The sequence below is a fragment of the Oncorhynchus kisutch genome, linkage group LG3 (assembly GCF_002021735.2).
Source record: "Oncorhynchus kisutch isolate 150728-3 linkage group LG3, Okis_V2, whole genome shotgun sequence".
NCBI classification, from domain to species: domain Eukaryota; kingdom Metazoa; phylum Chordata; class Actinopteri; order Salmoniformes; family Salmonidae; genus Oncorhynchus; species Oncorhynchus kisutch.
The window spans coordinates 35,750,011-35,775,488 of NC_034176.2; the positions used below are offsets into that span (position 1 = coordinate 35,750,011).

General features: G+C 43.0%; 1 protein-coding gene across 3 annotated transcripts in view; it reads right to left on the bottom strand.

Annotated features, from left to right (window-relative positions):
• Window positions 1–25,478, bottom strand: part of LOC109881824 (transport and Golgi organization 2 homolog) — a 57,790-nt gene that overhangs the window by 27,771 nt on the left and 4,541 nt on the right. For all 3 annotated transcript variants that reach the window (XM_020473946.2, XM_020473930.2, XM_020473939.2), the window contains exons 2-5: window positions 25,181–25,311; window positions 15,061–15,149; window positions 11,436–11,555; window positions 9,411–9,528 (exon numbers count right to left, since the gene is read on the bottom strand). In XM_020473946.2, the coding sequence (XP_020329535.1) occupies window positions 9,411–9,528; window positions 11,436–11,555; window positions 15,061–15,149; window positions 25,181–25,236 (383 nt within the window). In that variant the 5' untranslated portion in view covers window positions 25,237–25,311. The remainder of the gene's footprint in view (window positions 1–9,410; window positions 9,529–11,435; window positions 11,556–15,060; window positions 15,150–25,180; window positions 25,312–25,478) is intronic.

A 25,478-nucleotide genomic window follows, 5' to 3' on the forward strand; every position in this document is an offset into this window, starting at 1 on the left:
AAACCTTCTTGCCACAGCTCGCATTGATGTGCCATCCTGGATGAGCTGCACTACCTGAGCCACTTGTGTGGGTTGTGGACTCCGTCTCATGTTACCACTAGAGTGAAAGCACCGCCAGCATTCAAAAGTGACCAAAACATCAGCCAGGAAGCATAGGAACTGAGAAGTGGTCTGTGGTTAGCACCTGCAGAACCACTCCTTTATTGGGGGTGTCTTGCTAATTGCCTATAATTTCCAACTGTTGTCTATTCCATTTGCACAACAGCATGTGAAATTTATTGTCAATCAGTGTTACGTCCTAAGTGGACAGTTTGATTTCACAGAAGTGCGATTGACTTGGAGTTACATTGTGTTGTTTAAGCGTTCCCTTTATTTTTTTGAGCAGTGTATATATAGATATACATACGCCCTTCTGTTTACAGACTTCAATATATTTAGTGTTTTTAATTAAAGTAATTTGTGAGACCCATCAAAGCTTTAGGTGGGCTCATATAAAAGTTATAGATGCCAATGAGACAGGGGAAAGACACTTCACTTCCTCTGTCTGTCTCCAAGAGGGTGAACTTGTTGTATCTTGCCATACCCACACAGCCTTGAACAGAAACACAACTGGAGTAAGAGTAAGCACTCCTCCGGATTATAGATTGAATAAAAAGTTGAGTTTCACTCTGGGAGGTCTTCCTTTCGACTGAAATGAAGAGACATTCCTATTTGTATTTTTTATTTTTATTTCACCTTTATTTAACCAGGTAGGCTAGTTGAGAACAAGTTCTCATTTACAACTGCAACCTGGCCAAGATGGAGCATAGCAGTGTGAACAGACAACACAGAGTTACACATGGAGTAAACAATTAACAAGTCAATAACACAGTAGAAAAAAAATGAAAAAAGAGAGTCTATATACATTGTGTGCAAACGGCATGAGGAGGTAGGCGAATAATTACAATTTTGCAGATTAACACTGGAGTGATAAATGATCAGATGGTCATGTACAGGTAGAGATACTGGTGTGCAAAAGAGCAGAAAAGTAAATAAATATAAACAGTATGGGGATGAGGTAGGTAAATTGGGTGGGCTATTTACCGATAGACTATGTACAGCTGCAGCGATCGGTTAGCTGCTCAGATAGCAGATGTTTGAAGTTGGTGAGGGAGATAAAAGTCTCCAACTTCAGTGATTTTTGCAATTCGTTCCAGTCAAAGGCAGCAGAGAACTGGAACGAAAGGCAGCCAAATGAGGTGTTGGCTTTAGGGATGAGGGCCCCCTCCCAGTTAGGGGGAGTGATGAGCTCTACAGCAGAGTCTCACAACTCAATCGCTGGTTGAAAACGGTTTTCTGCCCCTCCCAAAAGTTAGAATTTGTAGATAATTGGCCCTCTTTCTGGGACTCACCCACAAACAGGACCAAGCCTGACCTGCTGAGGAGTGACGGACTCCATCCTAGCTGGAGGGGTGCTCTCATCTTATCTACCAACATAGACAGGGCTCTAACTCCTCTAGCTCCACAATGAAATAGGGTGCAGGCCAGGCAGCAGGCTGTTAGCCAGCCTGCCAGCATAGTGGAGTCTGCCACTAGCACAGTCAGTGTAGTCAGCTCAGCTATCACCATTGAGACCGTGTCTGTGCCTCGACCTAGGTTGGGCAAAACTAAACATGGCGGTGTTCGCCTTAGCAATCTCACTAGGATAAAGACCACCTCCATTCCTGTCATTACTGAAAGAGATCATGATACCTCACATCTCAAAATAGGGCTACTTAATGTTAGATCCCTTACTTCAAAGGCAATTATAGTCAATGAACTAATCACTGATCATAATCTTGATGTGATTGGCCTGACTGAAACATGGCTTAAGCCTGATGAATTTACTGTTTTAAATGAGGCCTCACCTCCTGGCTACACTAGTGACCATATCCCCCGTGCATCCCGCAAAGGCGGAGGTGTTGCTAACATTTACGATAGCAAATTTCAATTTACAAAAAAAAAAAATGACATTTTCGTCTTTTGAGCTTCTAGTCATGAAATCTATGCAGCCTACTCAATCACTTTTTATAGCTACTGTTTACAGGCCTCCTGGGCCATATACAGCGTTTCTCACTGAGTTCCCTGAATTCCTATCGCACCTTGTAGTCATAGCAGATAATATTCTAATCTTTGGTGACTTTAATATTCACATGGAAAAGTCCACAGACCCACTCCAAAAGGCTTTCGGAGCCATCATCGACTCAGTGGGTTTTGTCCAACATGTCTCTGGACCTACTCACTGTCACAGTCATAAGCTGGACCTAGTTTTGTCCCATGGAATAAATGTGGTGGATCTTAATGTTTTTCCTCATAATCCTGGACTATCGGACCACCATTTTATTACGTTTGCAATTGCAACAAATAATCTGCTTAGACCCCAACCAAGGAACATCAAAAGTCGTGCTATAAATTCACAGACAACACAAAGATTCCTTGATGCCCTTCCAGACTCCCTCTGCCTACCCAAGGACGCCAGAGGACAAAAATCAGTTAACCACCTAACTGAGGATCTCAATTTAACCTTGCGCAATACCCTAGATGCAGTTGCACCCCTAAAAACTAAAAAAAATGTCTCATTAGACATTTACACAGAAAATACCCGAGCTCTGAAGCAAGCTTCCAGAAAATTGGAACGGAAATGGCGCCACACCAAACTGGAAGTCTTCCGACTAGCTTGGAAGGACGGTACCGTGCAGTACCGTAGAGCCCTTACTGCTGCTCGATCATCCTATTTTTCTAACTTAATTGAGGAAAATAAGAACAATCCGAAATTCCTTTTTAATACTGTCGCAAAGCTAACTAAAAAGCAGCATTCCCCAAGAGAGGATGACTTTCACTTTAGCAGTGATAAATTCATGAACTTCTTTGAGGAAAAGATTATGATTATTAGAAAGCAAATTACGGACTCCTCTTTAAACCTGCGTATTCCTCCAAACCTCAGTTACGCTGCCCCTAGGATCAAGAGAGACGCTCAAGTGTTTTAGTACTATATCTCTTGACACAATTATGAAAATAATCATGGCCTCTAAACCTTCAAGCTGCATACTGGACCCTATTCCAACTAAACTACTGAAAGAGCTGCTTCCTGTGCTTGGCCCTCCTATGTTGAACATAATAAACGTCTCTCTATCCACTGGATGTGTACCAAACTCACTAAAAGTGGCAGTAATAAAGCCTCTCTTGAAAAAGCCAAACCTTGACCCAGAAAATATAAAAAACTATCGGCCTATATCGAATCTTCCATTCCTCTCAAAAATGTTAGAGAAGGCTGTTGCGCAGCAACTCACTGCCTTCCTGAAGACAAACAATGTATACGAAATGCTTCAGTCTGGTTTTAGACCCCATCATAGCACTGAGACGGCACTTGTGAAGGTGGTAAATGACATTTTAATGGCATCGGACCGAGGCTCTGCATCTGTCCTCGTGCTCCTAGACCTTAGTGCTGCTTTTGATACCATCGATCACCACATTCTTTTGGAGAGATTGGAAACCCAAATTGGTCTACACGGACATGTTCTGGCCTGGTTTAGATCTTATCTGTCGGAAAGATATCAGTTTGTCTCTGTGAATGGTTTGTCCTCTGACAAATCAACTGTAAATTTCGGTGTTCCTCAAGGTTCCGTTTTAGGACCACTATTGTTTTCACTATATATTTTACCTCTTGGGGATGTCATTCGAAAACATAATGTTAACTTTCACTGCTATGCGGATGACACACAGCTGTACATTTCAATGAAACATGGCGAAGCCCCAAAATTGCCCTCGCTAGAAGCATGTGTTTCAGACATAAGGAAGTGGATGGCTGCAAACTTTCTACTATTAAACTCGGACAAAACAGAGATGCTTGTTCTAGGTCCCAAGAAACAAAGAGATCTTCTGTTGAATCTGACAATTAATCTTAATGGTTGTACAGTCGTCTCAAATAAACCTCTGAAGGACCTCTGCGTTACTATGGACCCTGATCTCTCTTTTGAAGAACATATCAAGATCATTTAGAGGACAGCTTTTTTCCATCTACGTAACATTGCAAAAATCAGAAACTTTCTGTCCAAAAATGATGCAGAAAAATTAATCCATGCTTTTGTCACTTCTAGGTTAGACTACTGCAATGCTCTATTTTCCGGCTACCCGGATAAAGCACTAAATAAACTTCAGTTAGTGCTAAATACGGCTGCTAGAATCCTGACTAGAACCAAAAAATTGGATCATATTACTCCAGTGCTAGCCTCTCTACACTGGCTTCCTGTCAAAGCAAGGGCTGATTTCAAGGTTTTACTGCTAACCTACAAAGCATTACATGGGCTTGCTCCTACCTATCTCTCTGATTTGGTCCTGCCGTACATACCTACACGTACGCTACGGTCACAAGACGCAGGCCTCCTAATTGTCCCTAGAATTTCTAAGCAAACAGCTGGAGGCAGGGCTTTCTCCTATAGAGCTCCATTTTTATGGAACGGTCTGCCTACCCATGTCAGAGACGCAAACTCGGTCTCAACCTTTAAGTCTTTACTGAAGACTCATCTCTTCAGTGGGTCATATGATTGAGTGTAGTCTGGCCCAGGAGTGGGAAGGTGAACGGAAAGGCTCTGGAGCAACGAACCGCCCTTGCTGTCTCTGCCTGGCCGGTTCCCCTCTTTCCACTGGGATTCTCTGCCTCTAACCCTATTACGGGGGCTGAGTCACTGGCTTGCTGGGGCTCTCTCATGCCGTCCCTGGAGGGGGTGCGTCACCTGAGTGGGTTGATTCACTGTTGTGGTCATCCTGTCTGGGTTGGCGCCCCCCCCCCTTGGGTTGTGCCGTGGCGGAGATCTTTGTGGGCTATACTCAGCCTTGTCTCAGGATGGTAAGTTGGTGGTTGAAGATATCCCTCTAGTGGTGTGGGGGCTGTGCTTTGGCAAAGTGGGTGGGGTTATATCCTTCCTGTTTGGCCCTGTCCGGGGGTGTCCTCGGATGGGTCCACAGTGTCTCCTGACCCCTCCTGTCTCAGCCTCCAGTATTTATGCTGCAGTAGTTTATGTGTCGGGGGGCTGGGGTCAGTTTGTTATCTGGAGTACTTCTCCTGTCCTATTCGGTGTCCTGTGTGAATCTAAGTGTGCGTTCTCTAATTCTCTCCTTCTCTCTTTCTTTCTCTCTCTCGGAGGACCTGAGCCCTAGGACCATGCCCCAGGACTACCTGACATGATGACTCCTTGCTGTCCCCAGTCCACCTGGCCATGCTGCTGCTCCAGTTTCAACTTCCACCTGACTGTGCTGCTGCTCCAGTTTCAACTGTTCTGCCTTATTATTATTCGACCATGCTGGTCATTTATGAACATTTGAACATCTTGGCCATGTTCTGTTATAATCTCCACCCGGCACAGCCAGAAGAGGACTGGCCACCCCACATAGCCTGGTTCCTCTCTAGGTTTCTTCCTAGGTATTGGCCTTTCTAGGGAGTTTTTCCTAGCCACCGTGCTTCTACACCTGCATTGCTTGCTGTTTGGGGTTTTAGGCTGGGTTTCTGTACAGCACTTTGAGATATCAGCTGATGTACGAAGGGCTATATAAATAAATTTGATTTGATTTGATGATCAGTGAGATACACCTGCTGGAGCGCGTGCTACGGGTGGGTGTTGCCATCGTGACCAGTGAACTGAGATAAGGCGGAGCTTTACCTAGCATGGACTTGTAGATGACCTGGAGCCAGTGGGTCAACTATTAAGTTGTTTGAAGAAAAAATTCATAATTGGTAATAGGAAAGGCAAAGGTTATAAAAAGGTAGAATAATTACACAATAAGAGCAATTGGTAAATCCAGCCATCTATCCAACTCTTTCCCAACCTTTTTGAGAAGTGGAATATAGTTCAGTTGATAGGTCTTATTCATTTGAGAAGGAATTTGCAATCCCAGATGTGTCATTTTCTGGCATCTCCAAGAAAACGTCTGGTCTAAAAATCAGGTTCTGCATAGCAGTTCGGTTAAAAGGCATGATTATACTATTTGATAGGTTTATTTTATATCCTGAAAAGGTCCCATATATATCCATTAGTCAGGATCTGAGATACCGTACATTTGTACAGTAATCCAAATCAGACCAAGATATTTAGGTCCAATATTCATCCTCTAAAACTTTAAACAAGTAGTTCCATTCTATGGGGTCTAAAGCTTTTTCCACATCTTATTAAACCACCACTACAGATTCCTGGCCATTCTATACATAATGCATCATGGTAAATCATCTTCTGATATTAAAATCAGGAGAAGAGCGGTTTCTTACTAAGCCGGTTTGGTCCTTCTCAACCAAGTCAGGAAGAACTTTATCTAGTCTAAGAGCTATGAGTTTAGCAACAATTTTATATGCAGTGTTCAATAAAGATATTGGTCAGTGCTTGTTCAAGTGTATCTGGGAGCTTATCTGTCTCTATGGCTTGAATAAATATATTGCAAAGAGGATGAATTCGTTTGGATAAAAATGTTCTATAGATTTCAACAGGGAATCCGTCTAACCCTGGTGATTTTCTCCCAGCGGTGTTGAAAATGGATTCGCTAATTTCTTCAGATGTAATCTCTTTCTCCAAAACCCTTTCGATCCTCATCAGTTAAAGCTTGTCAATTGAGTTTGTTCAAAAACCCATGCATTGTGTCCAGGGTATCCCTTTCAGACTTGGACAGCATTTCATTAAACTCTCTAAAGAGTAGATGAATTGCCTCAGGACCCTGAACAACTGTTATTGGACATCTTAATAGAGCTAATAACTCTACTAGCTTCCTCTCGCCTTATCTGCCAAGCAAGCAACTTTCCTTATTTATCACCATGTTCATATAGTAGGTTTGTTTTGTTCTCCTAAATGTGTTTTCTGCTTTATAGGTCGCCAGGTTGTTATATTCCAATCGCTTTGAGTCTAGTTTTTGTAGAGTTGAGTCGTCAGCTGTTACTTTGTTCATTTTCCAGATAAGGTCATTTTTGCAAATGTATTAAAAATAAAAACCTGAAATACACATTTACATAAGTATTCAGACCCTTTACTCATAACTGTATTGAAGCACCTTATCGCAGTGATTACAGCCTCGAGTCTTCTTGGGTATGACGCTACAAGCTTGGCACACCAATATTTGGGGAGTATGTCCCATTTTTCTCTGCAGGTCCTCTTAAGCTCTGTCATGTTGGATGGGGGGGGGGGGGGGGGGGGGGGCGTCTCCGCAAATCTATTTTCAGTTCTCTCCAGAGATGTTCGATAAGGTTCAAGTTCGGGTTCTGGCTGGGCCACTCAAGGACATTCAGAGACTTACCCGAAACCACTCCTGTGTTGTCTTGGCTGTGTGCTTAGGGTCGTTGTCCTGTTGGAAGGTGAACCTTCACCTTAGGCTGAGGTCCTGAGCGCTGTGGAGCATGTCTTCTTCAAGGATCTCTCTGTGCATCTTTCCCTCGATCCTGACTAGTCTCCCAGTCCCTGCCGCTGAAAGAAAATCCCCACAGCATGATGCTGCCACCACCATGACTCACCATAGGGTTGGTACCAGGTTTCCTTAAGACATGACGCTTGGCATTCAGGCCAAAGAGTTAATTCTTGGTTTCATCAGACCAGAGAATCTTGTTTCTCAACGTCAGAGTTTTTTAGGTGCCTTTTGGCAAACTCTAAACCACCAACGCAACCTCCTCCCGAACTGAAAGTTAAAAACCCCATTCCCATTCGACGCTAGTCTTTAAAATAGATATACCTGCTGTGCATAGCATCACCCAAATTAGGTTCAATCTAAATTATACGTATAGCGCATGGATCCCCGTAACATGAAAATTGGTAGTTGAGACAAAATAAAATGTCAATCAAAGCGACAAACATCGGCAATAAAAAAGACAGGACTATTTAGCCCCATTTGAGCATGTCTCTGAAAAGAAAAAAACGGAGGATGCGTTCATGTTCACCCTCAGCCACGCCTACCAGTACACTCAAATGTCAACCAATCGGCATTCCCCAAGGTGCCCCGAAACCTGTGTCGCGTAGCAGCAAAAGCGCACCCAAGCACCCCAGGAAAAAAGCTATGATGAATAAATGATAACCTTTACCAGACGATGACCATCATCCCTCAAATATGAAATAGGAAAAGGGGCAATTAGTTTAAAAAAATTTAAAAAACACCATCATCCTGATGACAGCACCTCCATTCTTGAGCTCTCCCTTTGCTCAGGCAGCAGAGAATGGGGTAGCTCCAGGATTTTGGGAATCCATTCCTGTAGAAAAGAGATGGCATTTCTTCCCTCCACAGCCTCCGGGAAAACTTGCAACCTAAAATTTGAGCACCTTTGGACATTTTTGAGAATATAATTCCTCCTCAAGTGTCGAAATGCCGTCTTCCACCTTCTTGTGCTTTTGATCCACATTACTCGCGGACGTCCAGAATTGAAGCGTAGTCTTTTTTCTAACTTGTCAGCGTGTCAGTCGTCTCTTTGTGACTTTCTGGTCTTCATGGAGTTGATTAAACAGCAAATACATTTTGATTTTGCGTTCAGAAAGTGTCTCTACAATTTTTGTTTACCCTTGTCCATCTCCATTCTGAATCATCATGGTGTTTCGTCCGAGCTAGCATCCTCCGAGGCCGAAGGGGTGGGGGGCACATTTCCACGCCTCGTCTGCTCAAGCATCTTTTGTTTTGCCGATAAAAGAGACGTATTACATTTTCAACAAACGGGTAAACCGTCAAGATACCTAAAAAGTGTCAAATGTATAAAGTTCGATGACACTAAGCAGACGAGTCATGTTAGAGCATCGCCGTTGCCGGAAATACCATCAACAATCTTTTGACAAGCAATCTATGTTGTGTCCGTCTGTTCATGTCAAAGTTGGTTTGGTGTTTGTAGCTTTCATGGTTCAAGAGAAGTTGCGAATCCATTCAAGCACATTTATGCACATTTAAGACAGTTATAGTTCAACAAGTATACATGGTATCAAAAAGCTGTATACAAGCAACCTATTCCAGACTGGCCTGCGAGTTCCACAGTTTGCATAGTGCTTCTCGCTTAAACAGTTGAAGACTAGTTCACTGCATAGTTTTCCCATTCAAGTCTACGGCCAATGAAATGAATTGGGATTTATGCAAATATGGTTGTAGTGTGAAAAGTATCAGTAGTATCAGAAAGTGGTTTTTTTCAAGCACACTGACCAATGGTTTAACGGTTTTGGCGCTAAAAGGTTCCAGCGGAATAATAATAACTGAACAGTTTATAAAGTCGTGCTTTTTTTCAGCAAGCACACTTTACAAAATAAAAACTATGCAGAAGGTGTGTAGAGTAGCAAGGCCAAACCTCGCCAAAAACATTAAATCAACCCATCCCATGGTCTTTTGTTTTGCTCAGAGCTCCATCAAACCCTGACCACCTCTCCTGATCCATCTGCCCACATCCCTTGACTCACTTGAACTCAGCGGTGAGGAGGTTGAAGCCATTGTAGAGATGTCCCTCAGATGACACCCTCTTCAGGTAGGAGTAGCTGTCCTGGCTCTGATCTGCCAGGAAATTGGACACCAGGAACCCTACAACACATGAAACCAACATTATTCTTATATTCACACTAAATGCACAGAGAGGTTACAGAGCAGTTAGGCAGGCCCCTGGACATAGCAGAAGTAGATTCATCAGTGGGCTGGCTATTTGGTTTTGGAACCACAGACACATTTAGTTATACTATCCAATATGATCGACACAACACCGCTTATTGGTCCAGGTCTCTTTTGAAAACAAGACTAACCTGGTTAAATAAAAGGTTAAATAAAAATAAATTGAGCAAATTGTGATGCAGTTACGTGGAGGACATTTGAGATAAAATATGTAACATAGGTCTTGGACTGAGTGACATTCGAGATAGTTTCCATGTTACGTAGCACTGTGAGTTAGCTGTTAGGAGGACAGGCTACTACCCAAGATGGGGGATCTGCACTACAACAATGAAGTGTGTCAGGAAAAAGACTGAAATATGGCCTTGAAGAAAATAAAACAATTTGAAAACTGCTATTACACAAGGAGGTGTTTCCCTTGTGGGGCTGAGCATCGGCAGTAGACAGCTCTGATACAGAACGACAGTGGAGAGCTACTGTAGCGTGCAAACAGAGGCGGCGAGGGAGACTGGCTGACACTACTATTCACTTATTGTGGTGCTATTGCTAGTGAATGAATCCTTCAAAAAGCGGTTTATTTCCATCCATTTGACCATTCCAGCTCCATGTTAGCTGCAGCTTCCTAGGAACAAAGTTTTTTGAGGAATGAAATATTAACACTACAGTGCATTCAGAGAGTATTCAGACCCCTTGACATTTTTCCACGTTAGTCTTATTCTAAAATGAATTCAATTGCTTTTTTTCTTTCGATCTACACACAATACCCCATAATGACTAAGCAAAAACAGGTTTAGATATTTTCTCAAATGTATTACAAATGTAAAAAAATGAAATATCACATTTACATAAGTATTCAGACCCTTTACTCAGTACTTTGTTGAAGCACCTTAGGCAGCGATTACAGCCTCAAGTCTTCTTGGGTATGACACTACAAGCTTAGCACACCTGTATTTGGGGATTTTCTCCCATTCTTCTCTGTAGATCCTCTTGAGCTCTGTCAGGTTGGATGGGGAGCATCACCGCACAGCTATTTTCAGGTCTCTCCAGAGATATGTTTGATTGGGTTCAAGTCCAGGCTCTGGCTAGGACATTCAGAAACTGGTTGCCCTTCTGGAAGGTTCTCCCATCTCCACAGAGGAACTCTGGAGCTCTGTCAGAGTGACCATCGGGTTCACCTCCCTGACCAAGGCCCTCCTCCCCCGATTGCTCAGTTTGGCCGGGCGGCCAGCTCTAGGAAGAGTCTTGGTGGTTCCAAACTTCTTCCATTTAAGAATGATGGAGGCCACTGTTCTTGGGGACCTTCAATACTGCAGACATTTTTTGGTACCCTTCCCTCAACACAATCTACAGACAATTCCTTAGACCACATGGCTTGGTTTTTGCTCTGACATTCATTGTCAACTGCAGGACCTTATATAGACAGGTGTGTGCCTTTCCAAATCATATCCAATCAATTTAATTTACCACAGCTGAACTCCAATCAAGTTGCATCTCAAGGATGATCGATGGAAACCGGATGCACCGGAGCTCAATTTAAAAGTCTCATAGCAAAGAGTCTGAATACTTATATAAATAAGGTATCTGTTAATTTAATACATTTGCAAAAATGTCAAAAAACATGTTTATACTTTGTCGTTATGAGGTATTGTGTGTAGATTGGTGAGGAAAATAATAAATTGTATTAATTTTAGAATAATGCAGTAAGGTAACAAAATGGGGAAGAAGGGAAGTGGTCTGAACACTTTCTGAATATCAATACACTGCCTCTTAAAAATGTACATATCGGGCTGCTCAGTGGGTATATTCTCATCCAAGTTGGTCCTCACCTCTTCCTTGTGCGTCTGGATTGGGCCTTCCCTCCAGGTAATTGGTCAGTGCGGCCAGCTTGCCCCTCTTGTTAATCCCCAGCCATGATCCTCCTTCCTTCCCCTCCTCCAGGTCCAGCCCTGACAACACACAATCACATCACACTCCATGTCTGTCACAAAACACATACATTAATTTTATTCCCATTGTAACACCTCTGTCTGAAAATAGAACAACAGTTATAGACCTAACTGACCAGTGAGATTGATGCTATACTGAACAAAAATAAAACGCAAAAAGCAATAATTTCAACTATTTTACTGAGTTACGATTCATATAAGGAAATCAGTCAATTGAAACATTTATTAGGCCCTAATCTATGGATTTCATATGACTGGGCAGGGCATAGGCCCACCCACTGGTAAGCCAGCCAATCAAAATCATTTCTCTCAAAAGAGCTTTTATTACAGACAGAAATACTTCTCAGTTCCATCAGCTATCTGGGTGACTGGTCTCACACGAACCCACAGGTAAAGAATAAAGATTTGGAGGTTCTGGGCTGGTGTAGTTACAAGTGGTCTGCAGTTGAGGCCGGTTGGACATACTGCCAAATTCTCTAAAACGATGTTGGAGGAGGCTTATGGTAGAGAAACAAACATTACATTATCTGGCAACAGCTCTGGTGGACATTCCTGCAGTCAGCATGCCATGTGCACGCTCCCGCAAAACTTGAGACATCAGGTGTTGTGACAACATTTCACATTGGCCTTTTGTCGCTAGCACAAGGTGCACCTGTGTAATAATAATGCGGTTTAATCAGCTTCTTGATATGCCACACCTGTCAGGTGGATGGATTACCTTCGCAAAGGAGAAATGCTCACTAACAGGGATGTAAACAAATGTGTGCAAAAAAATTGAGAGAAATACGATTTTTGTGCGAATGGAAAATTTCTGGGATCTTTTATTTCAGCTCATGAAATATGGGACCAGACAACATACATGTTGCCTTTATATTTTTGTTTAGTATATATATATATATATATATATATATATATATATCATACACACTGTGAATCAACAATGGCAATCATGTATTGCTGACAATAATGCTGCCAGTCACTCAAAACAAGAGTTTGCTTATAATAAATCTATTAATTCTAGAAGAAGCACTAAGTACAAATGTTTCACCCTGCTCCAAGCCATCGCTGACTGCCTAATTTTACTCCTTTGTGAGTTACAGAAAAAAATCCTGAAGAAGTGCATAAAAACCAAAACATTCAAGGACGAGGCAATTTTGTACTTTATGCAGTTAGGGCTGAGCAGTAGTTTTCTGAGAAACAGACAGGCCTCTCTGCCTTGCATTCATCATCATGGGAGCCTCATTACCATGTAGAGCACGGTACTCTGAAAACGCTGAATAGATTAATTCTACTCATACATTCTGTTTGTCTGGACGCAGAGTGAAGCGATGCCCTTACACGACTCATAGGGAATACGACTAGCAGTGGAGCGTTAAGAGATATATAGATAATTTTATTACAACCAGTGTGACTTGCTAGTCGCTTACCATTTTGCACTTGTATTGCACTTGGAAGAAATGAACCCACTGAAGAATGAATACCAAGTTATTAATACTTATACTGTACGAAAACTTGAATAAACTTCCGGAGGCAAAGGGCCATGCGATACAGGCGGTTCATCTAGACCTAAACTGTGACTTAAAACACTGAGATAGGCTGTGTGTGTTTCTATGAGAGAGGCTGGGTAACTAAGGGAAGCATGTGCAGAGGCAAGATGGTAAGTCTACACTTCCACCTCATTAATACAGGCGCACTGAGACAGCCAGGGAACAGAGGAGAGGTACTTTGCTGCAGAGAAACCCAGCCAAGGCCTGAACCCAATAGGGACCGGTAGAGATGGAGCTGCTGGAATCCCAGAGCTTATTCTCCCAGGATGATGGTAGAGCCGACAAACATGAAGACAGTCAGTGCTACTATGCGTGTGCTGTCCTTGAAAAAGGTTTCAAAAGTCCTCAGCTCTGCTCTCCCCGTGAGGCATAGATGAATAAATTGGCAATAAAACATCAACACATTGTTTAGCTGTAAGATCAGGCCGAGATTGACTTGTTGATGTTTGTTTGTTTGAGTCCACACATCAACATGATCCATCACCTTCAACCAGAGGCCAACCACCATCCCTCCACCCACACACCAGATAAGAGCCTCACTGGCCACACTCATTAATTTCTGCCACACCACATAGAATCAGCCGTCAGTTGAATGGCTGCTACTCAAGCCTGTGTAACGGGAATTTTTTTTTTATAAATAGTTGACTCAGAAATACTATAAAAAGGCTGTTGAACAAAACAACTTCCTAGTCTGCTGTGAGAGGGAGAGGAAATGAAAGGAATCACTCAGAAATAGAGGAGAAGCAATGCTCTATGACAGGACACATATTGTAATCCCCCTTCTTAGCCTTACACCCGGTTCACTTTTTAAACAGCCTGAATACTCAGAGATGCATTTTCTTTTCCTCAGTCAATGCTCTATGCTCTTAATAATGAAGAAATGGAATGACTGGGACAATCAGTGCATTAAATTCCTCTCAAAAAGTATTCCCGTCACATTGGCAGTCATGACCGCAGTCAAATTCCACATGACCATTGAGTCACGGTAATCTCTTACACCCTCTGGACACGTATTGGGAGTACCCTAACCACCACCAGGTTGTTAATGGCCTGGTACTCAAATCAAATCAAATGTATTTATATAGCCCTTCGTACATCAGCTGATATCTCAAAGTGCTGTACAGAAACCCAGCCTAAAACCCCAAACAGCAAGCAATGCAGGTGTAGAAGCACGGTACTCAGTGCTCAGTACGCAGTGCTCTATTGTCCCTCTAACCACTCTGACATCAATACAAATACAATTGAAAATCACATCAGCAAAACAGTATCATGCTTTTAAAACTCACAGTTAGGCTACACTTTTTGACCTCACTGTGACGATCAATTTAAAGAAAGAAGTTCAACAATGGGTTGAAAGTGGATGTTGTTTCAAAGCCAAACAATGAAATGGACAGCGCTTTCTCAGGTGATGATTAAGTCAAAGCATTTCAAATGTTGCACATGAAACACCCATAAGCATTTTAGCACTCATGCATAGGCCTATATTTGAGCCTAAGTCCTCCCACCCCCAAAAAACAGAAGACATTTTTTTTTTTTTACATTGTGTCGTTATACAATACATAGCCCACTGCATATTATGCATGGCAGAAAAACAAAAAACATAAGATTGTCTTTGGTACATAATTGGTCTAGCCAATACTCCAAAATTAAACAAATTCTATGAATCACCGTTAAGTGTAGACTGTATTATTATGCATACTGGATGGACTGGTTACCTTATGCTACACTCCAAAACTTTCTAACCATGAGTCTGGGAGAGAATGTTTAGACCTAGGAGATCAAATCACATTTTATTTGTCTCTTGACATGGAAACCAATATCTGGCTCATGAATGCATTCTAGCCGAGTTTAAATGAAATGGGTTGTGGTGAAATAAAAGGCTCTCAGAGAAAGACTAAATTCTCTCTGTCGCCCCACAGTGTGGTTCTGCCACTTCAATGTCAAGTGCAGATACTTACCACTGAGGATTTCGCTGTTGCTCGCCCAAAAGTCTGCAGCTTTGGTTGGCCTGTTGTAGAACTCATCTCTGTTTGCGGCCAAAATTAGCCTGAGGGAAAAAGAGAAAGAGAGAGGACTAGAGTTATGAGGGAGACCATGGTAAACCGCTTAAGGTAATGTACTTTAGCGCCAGTGGTGGTATCCATCTTGACATATTATTATGTTTTGGGTCGCATCTCTTTAAATCGAAGAGACTGAGCCCTGGCAGTGTCTTCAGCGGCCCAAATCGCACCCTATATACACATATATATATCTCACTACTTTATACCAGGGCCCATAGCACTCTGGTCCAAAGTTGTGCATTATAAACGGAATAAGATGAAGTAACCTGTGCTCATTTGCCAGGCTGCATTCTGCACCAATGAGTGAATCAAGGCGTCAGTATGCTTCAGTTAGGCTGGCGCCTAACCGAACTTGGCTGTGCTCGCATACTCCCTTAAAAGACCGTCGCTTGGGGGAAAAAAATTAAAAGGGGGGGCCCCGAACAGCTGAAAAAACCCTCACCGAAGTCCAAAACGACCCCCCCCCCCCAAAAAAAAAATGACAGAGTGTCATAATATAGGCAGGAACTCTATATACTCAACTGTTTCGGCTGGGAAGCATGCGGACGCCTGAGGTGTGACAGAGAAAATAAAGAGCTGTGCAGTGCCTTGCTGCAGACCTGACTGAGCTGAGCTCCTGACTGAGGTTGCATGTTCCCTAATTGTCTGTGTGTGCACTATTCCTCCCCTCAGGACACGGCAAGGTTTGGCACCGCACCCCGTTCCCCATCAGCTGCAGCAGCAGGAGAAAGCTGATGTGCTGTCACGACCCAACACCATGATTGTGTCCCAAATGGCACCCTATTCCCTATGTAGTGCACTACTTTCGACCAGAGCCCATGGGTACTGGTCAAAAGTAGTGCACTACATAGGGAATAGGGTTTAATTTGGTATGCACATCTATACCTCTGCCTCTCCATGTAACTTGATTACCTTAACGCAATAACATTACAACCCCTGCCTACTTTCTCCACCCAGCTTGGACTGCTGCACAGTGTGCATAGACGGATCACAAGAGATGGGCTTTTCCAGACCCCGCCCCACCGCAAACATCACATCAAATCCATAATACAACAGCAGGCAAAAAAACAAACACATTTTCTCATCCTTCAGAGTTCCAAAAGGGCCATGTCAGAGAGAGGCTGAGGCTTCTAAAGGCCAGGGGAGGTGCAAGTATCAGATTGATCCAGTGCAGCAGATGGAGACAGAATAAATTTGCAGCTTTCACCTGACAGCCCTCTAAAGCCAAAATCAGCTCCAATGGCAGCTCTCTTAAATCAGACTAACATTTCGACAACGTTAAATATTACGACAAGTCTGGCCACAGAATAAAATGCTCAATCAGACCAACGTTTGGACAATGACGTTACCGTTAAGGCCAAGTCTTCGGGTAAAGAAACCCCTCCTCACAATCTGCCAGGATTGTAGACTATCCATGTACATTTCTCACACAAAGGGGAGCAAGAATGACATGGTACTCCACCCCTTCTCTCCCCCATATCAGCTCTCTTACACACTCAGCTCAGTTGACCATCTCTCCATTCCACAGACTGGATAGACATTAGCTCATTATGAGAATGAATTGGTCTTGAATTGTTTGCCGACGCCAGTGATTTGAGCAGTTAGAACGGGTGTTTTAATCCCCATTGCTATGCTGCTCGCCCCACAGTGTCTCCAACAGAGAGAACACGATATTGAAGATGGGGAAGGGAAGGACATCCTTTGATGAGGATCCATAGGATCAAAAGAAAATAGTCTTAAAAAAGAAGACCTGTCAGACAGCACACATTGGAGGAAGGAGCTCAGTGAACAGGAACTGTTCCCTAGGCTAGACTAGTCTCTATGAAAAAGATTGTTATGAGGCTCACAAGTTAAACATGAGAATTTAACTGAAAGTGAAACCTAGGCCTTACACATTGCCAGCACCACCCCCACCTACTGCAATTTTCAGTAGTTATCCCATAACAAATGGGCCTTAATGTGCCACTCATCACACTGACAGACTATCACTGCTGTAGCTAATGCTGCATTTGACATTAATCTCTGGCGACTTTTTACTAGCACTGCACAACTGTCACTTATTTAGCAAGGCAACAGTGCATGACTTAGTGACTTCACATTAATGTTCAGCTACTGTCCAATGAATCATCAGCCAGCCCAACACACACACACACGATTGTGGGGGTTTTCCTCCCAGTTTGGCTGCCCTATACGAATAGGCAACTGAAGCTGTCGTAGATCTGTGGCGTTGGGAGAGAGGTGGGCTCGCAGTGGGACCTAAGTGATGAGGTTTGCAGTAGTAGCCTATACTGAATGTCACAGCGAACACCATTAAGTTCCCTGTGAAACTTAGTCTATCTTGACTTGTTTTGTTTTGGCTCTACGAGGCAATGTAGGGTCAATGTATTTATACAACATGTGTTGGCCTATAATATAACCTACAGTTGTAACCAGGGCTCTAAATTAAAATTGCATTGGTGTTTAACTTTGTCGATTTTTTTTATCGATTAGAGCCCTCAGAAAGTATTCATAGCTAGGGCAGTCATGACCACAGTCAAATTCCATGTGACCATTGAGTCACGGTAATCTCTTACACCCTCTGGACATGTATTGAGAGTACCCTAACCATTAATGGCCTGGTGCTCAGGGCTCTATTGTCCCTCTAACCACTCTGACATCAATACAAATACAATTGAAAATCACATCAGCAAAACAGTATCATGCTTTTAAAACTCACAGTTAGGCTACACTTTTTGACCTCACTGTGACGATCAATTTAAAGAAAGCAGTTCAACAATGGGTTGAAACTGGATGTTGTTTCAAAGCCAAATAATGAAATGGACAGCGCTTTCTCAGATGATGATTAAGTCAAAGCATTTCAAATGTTGCACGTGAAACATATTAGCACTCATACATAGGCCTATATATGAGCCTAAGCCCTCCCACCCCCAAAAAACAGAATACATGTTTGTTGGATTGTGTCGTTATACAATACATAGCCCACTGCATATTATGCATGGCAGAAAAACAAAACAAAACAGATAAGATTGTCTTTGGTACTGAGCCCTGGCAGTGCCCTGGTCCAGCCAATACTACAAAATTAACAAATTCCGAATACCGTGAAATGCTTACTTACAAGACCTTAACCAACAATGTAGTTAAGAAAATTAAGATTTAAAAGAAAAAATAATTAATAAATAAACAAAAGTAAAAAATAAAATAATAATTAAAAAAGAAGAGCAACAATAAAATAACTTGGCTATATACAGGGGGTACCGGTACCAAGTCAATATGCGGAGGTACAGACTAGTCGAGGAAATATGTACATGTAGGTAGGAATAAAGTGATAATAGATAATAAACAGCAAGTAGCAGCAGCGTAAAACAAAAGGGTGTGTGTGTGTGTGTGTGGGGGGGGGGGGTACAATGCAAATAGTCCGGGTAGCCATTTCGTTAGCTGTTCAGCAGTTTTATGGCTTGGGGTATAAGCTGTTAAGAAACCTTATGGTCCTAGACTTGGCGCTGCAGTACCCCAATATAGTTGGTTCATATTTCAGCCTGCATGTCCTGATTGTGTCAGATGTGGGTGGACAAAAATCAACATGCGCACACCTACTATTCCATCATTAGGAAAAATATGGAACCACCCAGACTTTGCCTAGAGCTGGTTGTCAAAACAAACTCATCAACCAGGCAAGGACTTTGGTCAGGGAGGTGACCAAGAACCCAATGACCAATCTGACAGAACTACAGAGTTCCTCTCTACAGCACTACACCAATCTGGGCTTTTGGGAGTGGCCTGACAGAAGCCAATCCTGAGAAAAATGCACAACAGCATGCTTTGGAATTTTCCAAAAGGCATGTGAAAGACAAAACATAAGGTTATTACTTTCAGATTATTTGGCCTGAATGCAAAGCGCTATGTCTAAAGAAAACCAAGCACAGCTCATCAGCCGTCTAACACCATCCCTACCGTGAAGCATGGTGGTGGCAACACCATGCTATGGGGATACATTCAGCGGCAGGGACTGGAAAATGTTTTCACTTTTTCAGTATGTGGTATTGTGTGTACGGTAGATGGGTGAGAAACCAGCAACAATTTAATCCATTTATAATTTAGGCTGTAACACGAAAAAATAAGGGGTATGAATACTTCTTGAAGGCACTGTAGCCTAAATGAATTCTCGCTAATTCTGAAGCACATGTTGTCCCCTAGAAATGAATATAGAACCCTGTAAATACATTTGTTATTTATAAAAAGCAAAAATGTTGATACAAAAAAACAGTCATTGAAATAAATAGTCATTTGTGGAATATTAATTAGGTTTCGACATTATGTTAAAGCACTATTTTCCTACTAACATGCATTACATCGAATAATGTACACCGTCTCTTCAAGAGCGTAACGTTTGTGTAGACAACTAGCTAATGAGGTAAAAAAAAAAAACATGACTGAACAAAGTGTAAAACAAAATGGTTAAAGGCCCGCGAAAAGATTTAGAACAGCCCACAACATGGCTTAGGAATGTAAAATGCGCCAACCCAATCCTCAACAGGAAGACAAAAACAATGCGCTGGTTAATATTGGTCAGATCTTTTGAACGGTTTGTGCTAGAAATAAACAGTAGCAATGGTGCAAGCATGACACTAATCAATCTGCGCTCAGGAAACATCAGCACAGCCTTATCATTACAACAATTATTCTAAAAAATAAATACAAATATTGTCACTGGTGCTCACAAATTATAACTGCAGGTCACACAGAAAAATATTTTTGTCGCATATGTGACCCAATTGACCACACTTTAGAGCCCTGGTTGGAACAGTATCTAACCTGAGATAACAGCAATATCCAGTCAGGTATACACACTGTTCCCAGATAATGATATGCATTCATTAGACACACAGAACATGCACCGCGCATGTTTGTGTTCCACGACGTCCCTCGTCAGAGCAAACTACCTGAGACGTATTAGTTGCCATGACAGGGTCACCGGTCAAAGCGATTAAATAGTTCCACTGAGAGAGGCATTTATTCGCGGAGTACGGCACAGAAATGAGTCACTGAACTATAATGACATAAAAAATAATTGTATCCTTTCTTCTGGGCCTTCACGGCAGACAGCGTCTCCCATGAATCTTGTTCAGAGGGAGGTGGATTCTTTAAGAACAAATTGACCTGATCGGGGTCAACCTCTGTGCATCAAAGGCTAATGACGCGAAGCCGGTTGCGGTGACACGTGTGCCCCAAGAGTCTATGACGCTGTCCCCGAAACAAAGCAAGCACTAATGATTTTACACAGGAAAGAGCAGAGCATCCATCTGTTTATCCATCTGAGCCTATGGGAATCACTAGGAGAGAAACAAGAAAACCAACAGGGTACAGCCATGCAGAGAATGCGATTGTAGAGAATGATTACATAATTTATTCATGTCAATTATTCCTTACTTACAAAAAAAGGGTATACGTTTGAGACGAAGTCAACGGGAATGCTAAGCTAATATTTCAGCAAGATACCTCCCATCGATGAGTCTCATATTGCAAGGGAAAGTGCTAATCATGATGGTGACGCAATACATAGACCTAATTGGAATTCAAAACCGAACATAGTTGTCAGGCAGGTATGTTGGGGGCATTGGGTGCATGGAAGAAAACCAGTCACTCAAGAGGAATTTAGCATTCTTGCATTATTTTGCCATTCCCCTCACTGACATAACCTACATGCACTAATTCAACCACAAGGATGCTAGGCCTATAAGTTACACGTATCCTGTGGGTCCAGAGTGAGTCATTGTTAACACACCGCCACTGTGATTGCCTTAGGCTAGGGCAATCTCCCCATAGGCAAAGGCAGAGATAGACCCTGGCCAGGTAGAGAGAGCTCCACAGATCCCAAGGGATTATTATAAACAGGGCTTTAAATTACATTGACTGCTCCTCTACCATTGGCCTTCAAGGACATTCACTGAGATAAATCAGCAGTGACTGTAGTAAAGGTTAGCCGATGGTAGCCCTAGATGGTGTTCCGCAGAGCTTTAGACCAACATGGAAGGCTTTGAATTTGCCTGCATCCAAACTGAATTGTTCCGTTTCATTGAAATTGTGAAGTGAAACGGAGCAATTCAATTTGGATTCAGGCTAGCTTTGAAGACCTCCAGTGAGACAGCACCACAGATTCTCTAGGGTTCTTATCATTGCTACTCTGCTTTGGGTGCTACATCAGATTGGAGATGCTACACTAGCCTAACGCATCTGAGGGAGCAGGGTATAATAATTGGAGGAAAAAAATGCATCAAGAGATGGGAAGAATGTCCGCTGCATCTAACTCAACGCTACGATATCTTTTTAAAATTCAATTTGAGCTCAACATCTGGAGGTGTACATCTTTTTAAACCACCGTCTGAATATAGGCCTGAAGTTATGAGGTCAAATGAGAGCAGTCCAGACTAGGCAATATGGAAAAAGTCTGGTAATTTATAAAACGGGTGGGCCTAATCCTGATTGGTTAAAAGAGCATTCCAGCCGGTGACTATTCCACAAGTTACCACAGGCTAAATCTCTGTTCCATCTGACTGAGCAATCCACTGTCTCATCAGACCATCCAGGCAATTTATAAACTTGATCTCCACTATAAAAAGCAGAGAGACACTATCACCCATTTCATTTAGACCAACATTTAGTTTTCAACAGCGGAGATTTGTATAAACCTTACTGTCTCTGACATTTGCAACATTGTTTCAATATTCAAATTCACTATTCAGAACTGTCCCATAGTAATGAATGTGTAGGGGACGAGAGAGAGGAATCAAATTTAAAAAACAACAATGCATTTAAAAAATGTATTTATGGACAAGAATAAGAGATAAAAGTAACAAGTAATTAAAGAGCAGCAGTAAAATAATAATATTGATAATTTTTACAGGGCGGTACCGATACAGAGTCAGTGTGCGGGGGCACCGGTTAGTTGAGGTAGTATGTACATGTAGGTAGTTATTAAAGTGACTATGCATAGAAGACAAAAGAGGGTAGCAGTGGTGTAAAAAGGGAGTGAGTGGGGGGGGGGGGGGCACTGCAAATGTTGTTTGACCAGATGTTCAGGAGTCTTATGGCTTGGGGGTAGAAACTGTTTAGAAGTCTTTTGGACCTAGACTTGGCACTCAGGTACCGCTTGCCGTGCGGTAGCAGAGAGAACAGTGACTCGGGTGGCTGGAGTCTTTGACAATTTTTAGGGCCTTCCTCTGACACCACCTGGTATAGAGATCCTGGATGGCAGGAAGCTTGGCCCCAGTGACGTACTGCGCCATACGCACTACCCTCTGTAGTGCCTTGCGGTCGGAGGCCGAGCAGTTGCCATACCAGGCAGTAATGCAACCATGCTCTTGATTGTGCAGCTGAAGAACATTTTCAGTCTCCTGAGGGGAAATAGGTTTTGTCGTGCCCTCTTCATGACTGCCTTGGTGTGCTTGGACCATGATAGTTTGTTGCTCTCAACTTGCTCCACTGCAGCCCCGTCGATGAGAATGGGCACGTGCTCGGTTCTCTATGTCCTGTAGTCGACAATCATCTCTTTTGTCTTCATCACGTTGAGAGGGAGGTTGTTGTCATGGCACCACATGGCCAGGTCTCTGACCTCCTCCCTATAGGCTGTCTTGTTGTTGTCGGTGATCAGCCTACCACTGTTGTGTCATCGGCAGATGTAATTATGGTGTTGGAGTCGTGCTTGGCCATGCAGTCATGAGTGCAGTCATGAGTGAACAGGGAGTTCAGTAGGGGACTGAGCACGCATCCCTGAGGGTCCCCTGTGTTGAGGATCAGCGTGGCGGATGTGTCGTTACCTACCCTTACCACCTGGGGGCGGCCTGTCAGTAAGTCCAGGATCCAGTTGCGGGAGGTGTTTAGTCCCGGGGTTCTTAGCTTATTGGTGAGCTTTGAGGGCACTATGGTGTTGAACGCTGAGCTGTAGTCAACGAACAGCATTCTCATGTAGGTGTTCCTTTTGTTCTGGTGGGAAAGGGCAGTGTGGAGTGCAATAGAGATTACATAATCTGTGGATCTGTATGGGACGGTATGCAAATTGGACTGGGTCTAGGGTTTCTGGGATGATAGTGTTGATGTGAGCCCTGACCAGCCTTTCAAAGCACTTCATGGCAACAGACGTGAGTGCTACGGGTCGGTAGTCGTTTAGGCAGGTTACCTTAGTGTTCTTGGGCACAGGGACTATGGTGGCCTGCTTAAAGCATGTTGGTATTACAGAATCGGACAGGGAGAGGTTGAAAATATCAGTGAAGACACTTGCCAAGTTGGTCAGCACATGCTCGCAGAACACATCCTGGTAATCCATCTGGCCCTGTGGCCTTGTGAATGTTGACCTGTTTAAAGGTCTCACTCACATTGGCTACGGAGAGCGTGATCACACAGTCATCCGGAACAGCTGGTGCCCTCATGCATGTCTCAGTGTCATTTGCCTCGAAGCGAGCATAGAAGTAGTTTAGCTTGTCTGGTAAGCTCATGTCACTAGGCAGCTCTCGGCTGTAGTCTAATGGTTTGCAGTCTAATGGTTTGCAAGCCCTGCCACATCCGACGAGCGTCAGAGCAGGTGTAATACGATTCGATATTAGTCCTGTATTGACGCTTTGCCTGTTTGATGGTTTGTCAGAGGGCATAGTGGGATTTCTTATAAGCTTCCTTGAAAGCGGCAGCTCTAGCCTTTAGCTCAGTGTGGATGCTGCTTGTAATCCATGGCTTTTGGTTGTGGTATGTATGTACAGTCACTGTGGGGACGACATCATCATCGATGCACTTATTGATGAGGCCAGTGACTGATGTAGTGTACTTCTCGATGCCATCGGAGGAATCCCGGAACATATTCTAGTCTGTGCTAGCAAAACAATCCTGTAGCTTAGCATCTGTTTCCTCTGACCACTTTTTTATTGATCTAGCCACTGGTTCTTCCTGCTTTAATTTTTCCTTTTAAGCAGGAATCAGGATAGAATTATGGTCAGATTTGCCAAATGGAGGGCGAGAAAGAGCGCTTTGCATCAGTCTCTGTGTGTGGAGTATAGGTGGTCCAGAGTTATTTTTCCTCTGGTTGCACATTTAACATGCTGATAGAATTTTGGTAAACGGATTTAAGTTTTCCTGCATTAAAGTCCCCAGCTACTAGGAGCGCCATCTCTGGGTGAGGGTTTTCTTGTTTGCCTATGGTGGAATACAGCTCATTCAATGCTGTGTTAGTGCCAGCCTCTGACTGTGGTGGTATGTAAACCGCTACAAAGAATACAGGTGAAAACTCTCGGTAGGTTGTGTGGTCTACAGCTTATCATGAGATACTCTACCTCTGGCGAGCAGTAACTCGAGACTTCCTTAGATATCGTGCACCAGCTGTCATTTACAAAAATACATAGTCCGCCGCCCCTTGTCATACCTGACGCCGCTGTTCTATCCTGCCGGTACATCGTATAACCAGCCAGCTGTATGTTGATATTGTCGTTCAGCCACGACTCCGTGAAGCATACAATGTTACAGTTTTTAATGTCTGGTTGGAAGCTTAATCTTCCGTGGAACTCGTCAATTTTATTCTCCAAAGACTGCACGTTTGCGAGCAGAATGGATGGAAGTGTGGGATTATTTGATTGCCTACGAATTCTCAGGAGGCAGAATGGCCTCCTCTTCATGCAGATCACGGGTATCGGGGCCTGTTCCCGAGGAAGCAGTATATCCTTTGCTTCGGGCTCGTCAGAGTCATGAAAGAAAAATATATATAATTCTGCTAGTCTGTGGTGAGAAATAGCAGTCCTGATGTCTAGAAGTTATTTTCGGTCATAAGAGACGGTAGCGGCAACATTATGTACAAAAAATAGTATGAATAAATTCATCAAAATAAAGTTCATGAAAATTTGTCAATCATTATTTGAAAATGTTTGTAACCCTCAACTTTGTTTGGGGCCTAACAACACCAGTGCCAATATATCCTCCAAGCACCGGCTTCTCGGGCATTATTACTTAAATATAGTACAGAGGCAAGGAGAAGAGGCCTTACCTGTAGGCATTTTTGGATGCAGGCCGAGGGTCGAACTTGAAGAAGATGATACACATGTGGGTCTTAGGGGTGGGGGATGCTCTCTTACACTGGGCACGGTCAATTTCAAAACTTGGACATGTTGACAAGAACTGGAAGAAAATGATAGTATAGTGAGAAAAGCAGTAAAGTGGGAAAAGGGGCGAGGGGGAATTGCTGCAATTGACTTCTTAAGTGTGAGAGCAGCCAGCTTCTTCACAAGACTACTCTACACTATGGCATGGCCTAGGTTCAATTTACAAAGGAGACAAACTAAATA